This window comes from Conger conger, chromosome 17 (assembly GCF_963514075.1).
Source record: "Conger conger chromosome 17, fConCon1.1, whole genome shotgun sequence".
NCBI classification, from domain to species: domain Eukaryota; kingdom Metazoa; phylum Chordata; class Actinopteri; order Anguilliformes; family Congridae; genus Conger; species Conger conger.
The window spans coordinates 33,421,592-33,423,722 of record NC_083776.1 but is presented as its reverse complement, the minus strand read 5'-3'; the positions used below and the strand labels follow the sequence as shown (position 1 = coordinate 33,423,722).

Here is a 2,131-nt window from a genome sequence, read left to right as displayed (position 1 = left end):
ATAATTTTTTCTGTTTGCAGGTCAATTTTGTTCTATTTATGTCAATATATATAATCTGAATGTCGATATATATATATAATCCCTTACAATTCATAGATTTGATGAGACTGAAACACTATCAGGATGAAGCATTTTTTCATTGTTTCATTATATAGGTGTAATATCTAAAAATGTGCTGTATTATTGAATAAAATAATCAGATAATTAGCATATCCAGTAAAAAAAAGATTTGAAAAAGATTTATTTCCATCATATTCAAGGATTCCAGTTTTCAGTAAGGCTCTTTTATTGTCTCTAGTTCAACAATACTTTGTGCTGATTGGGCGTGATCTTTATCAACATGCTGGATGTTTGTACAGGGAGGAAAGAAAGGATATTGCCGATGGTAGTTTCCATGATTCAAACAGTTATCTATAAAATTGTTTATGTAGTATATAATGGCACATAGGACCTTAACTTTTTTTCATGTTCTGTTTTATGTTTCATATTGGTTATACACAAGGTTACTTAAATGGGGTTAAATAAATGAAGAGTGACCCAAAGCAGATCCTTTTAAATAGGCCCCTATTTGTAAAACAAAGTGGAAAACAAGTCACTTTGGTGAACATCTAAGCCCAAAAATGTAAACATCATGTTATCTCTGATTGAGAGTAACCACCCATCTAAAAGATGGGACTTTTAAAAATAGCACTTTAAAAATTTGCCTTACTAAAACTGTTTTTCCAGCATTTGCACTGAAACATTTGCACCAACCTTGTGTTGATTGTTTCTTTTGTTTTTCAACCTTTTTAATTAATTTAAGAAAAGAATGAAATGTTTATAATACTTTGAAAATATCTGTTTTCTTACTCTTACGCGTGGCCATTTTGGCATATCTCGTTTAACTTAATTTCTGAGTTATTGAAGTCTCTGCTCTTTCTGGGAGGACTATTGGCTTTTCCCCTGCACTAACGCCGGCTCATACCGTCAGATCATCTGACCTGGCCTTGCTGCTGGCTCTGCTCAGACTGCTCAGTGGTCTGGTATCTTCTATCGTCTCAGTGGCCTCCACTTCAGCTTCAGCCGGAGGTTCCTCTTCTTCTTCCTCCTCCTCCTCATCCTCCTCCTGTAGCACCCCTTCCTCTGATTCAGTGGTCTCAACGTAGGAAGGCAAGGTCTCGTCGTATACCTTAGATATATTTTCTGGGGGTCCTGCCTCCTCCAGCTTCTCCAATGTCTCAAATGATATGGGGAGTCTGCCGGCCTCCATCCCCACCTCCGTCAGGGGATAGAAATGGGACACGGGCTTGTCCTCTTCCAGCAGTTTGTAGCCCTTGGCCCTCTGGATGGAGGAGACAGCCATGGAGGTCAGGCTCTTATCTGGGACAAGCCCCCCCTCCGCTTGCTGCTGGGGGGACTTGCGGAAAACAAAGTGGATCTTCTTGAGGCCCAGGTGGCTGATCTCCACGAAGTTGAGGAAGAGGGAGACACAGGCCACGGCCAGCATGAAGATGATGAAGACGGTCTTCTCGGTGGGGCGCGAGACGAAGCAGTCGACGGTGTTGGGGCACGGCCAGCGGCTGCACTGGTACAGGGGCAGGATGCGAAAGCCATACAAGAAGTACTGCCCCACCACGAAGCCCACCTCGAACAGGGTTTTGAAGATGATGTGGCAGATGTAGGTCCTCAGGAGGGTGCCCTCCAGGCGGAACTTCTTGCTGCCCTTGGTGCTGGTCTCCTTGGTGGTCCTGACGCTGCCCTGGTCAGGCGCCAGCGGGAGCCGCTCCTCGTTCATCTCCTGCTGGCGGCTGATCTCGGCCTCCTCCCTCTCCTTGCGCTTCTCCTCCATGTGGACGTGGTGCACGGCGTGGCCCACGTACACCAGCGACGGCGTGGAGACGAAGATGATCTGGAGCACCCACAGCCTGATGTGGGAGATGGGGAAGGCCTCGTCATAGCAGACGTTCTCGCAACCCGGCTGCTGGGTGTTGCAAACATAATCCGACTGCTCGTCGCCCCAGACAAACTCGGCGGCAGTGCCCAGAATTAGAATCCTAAAGATGAAGAGCACCGTCAACCACACTCTCCCTATCACCGTCGAGTGTTCGTTTACTTCCTCTAAAATGTTTCCCAAGAAGCTCCAGTCACCCAT

At 45.9% G+C, this 2,131-nt stretch overlaps 1 protein-coding gene across 1 annotated transcript; it reads right to left on the bottom strand.

Annotated features, from left to right (window-relative positions):
• Positions 1–958: 958 nt before the first annotated feature.
• LOC133116438 (gap junction alpha-8 protein-like) lies at positions 959–2,131 on the bottom strand. Its single transcript, XM_061225960.1, has one exon. The coding sequence runs from the start codon at positions 2,129–2,131 to the stop codon at positions 959–961; it is 1,173 nt and encodes a 390-aa protein (XP_061081944.1).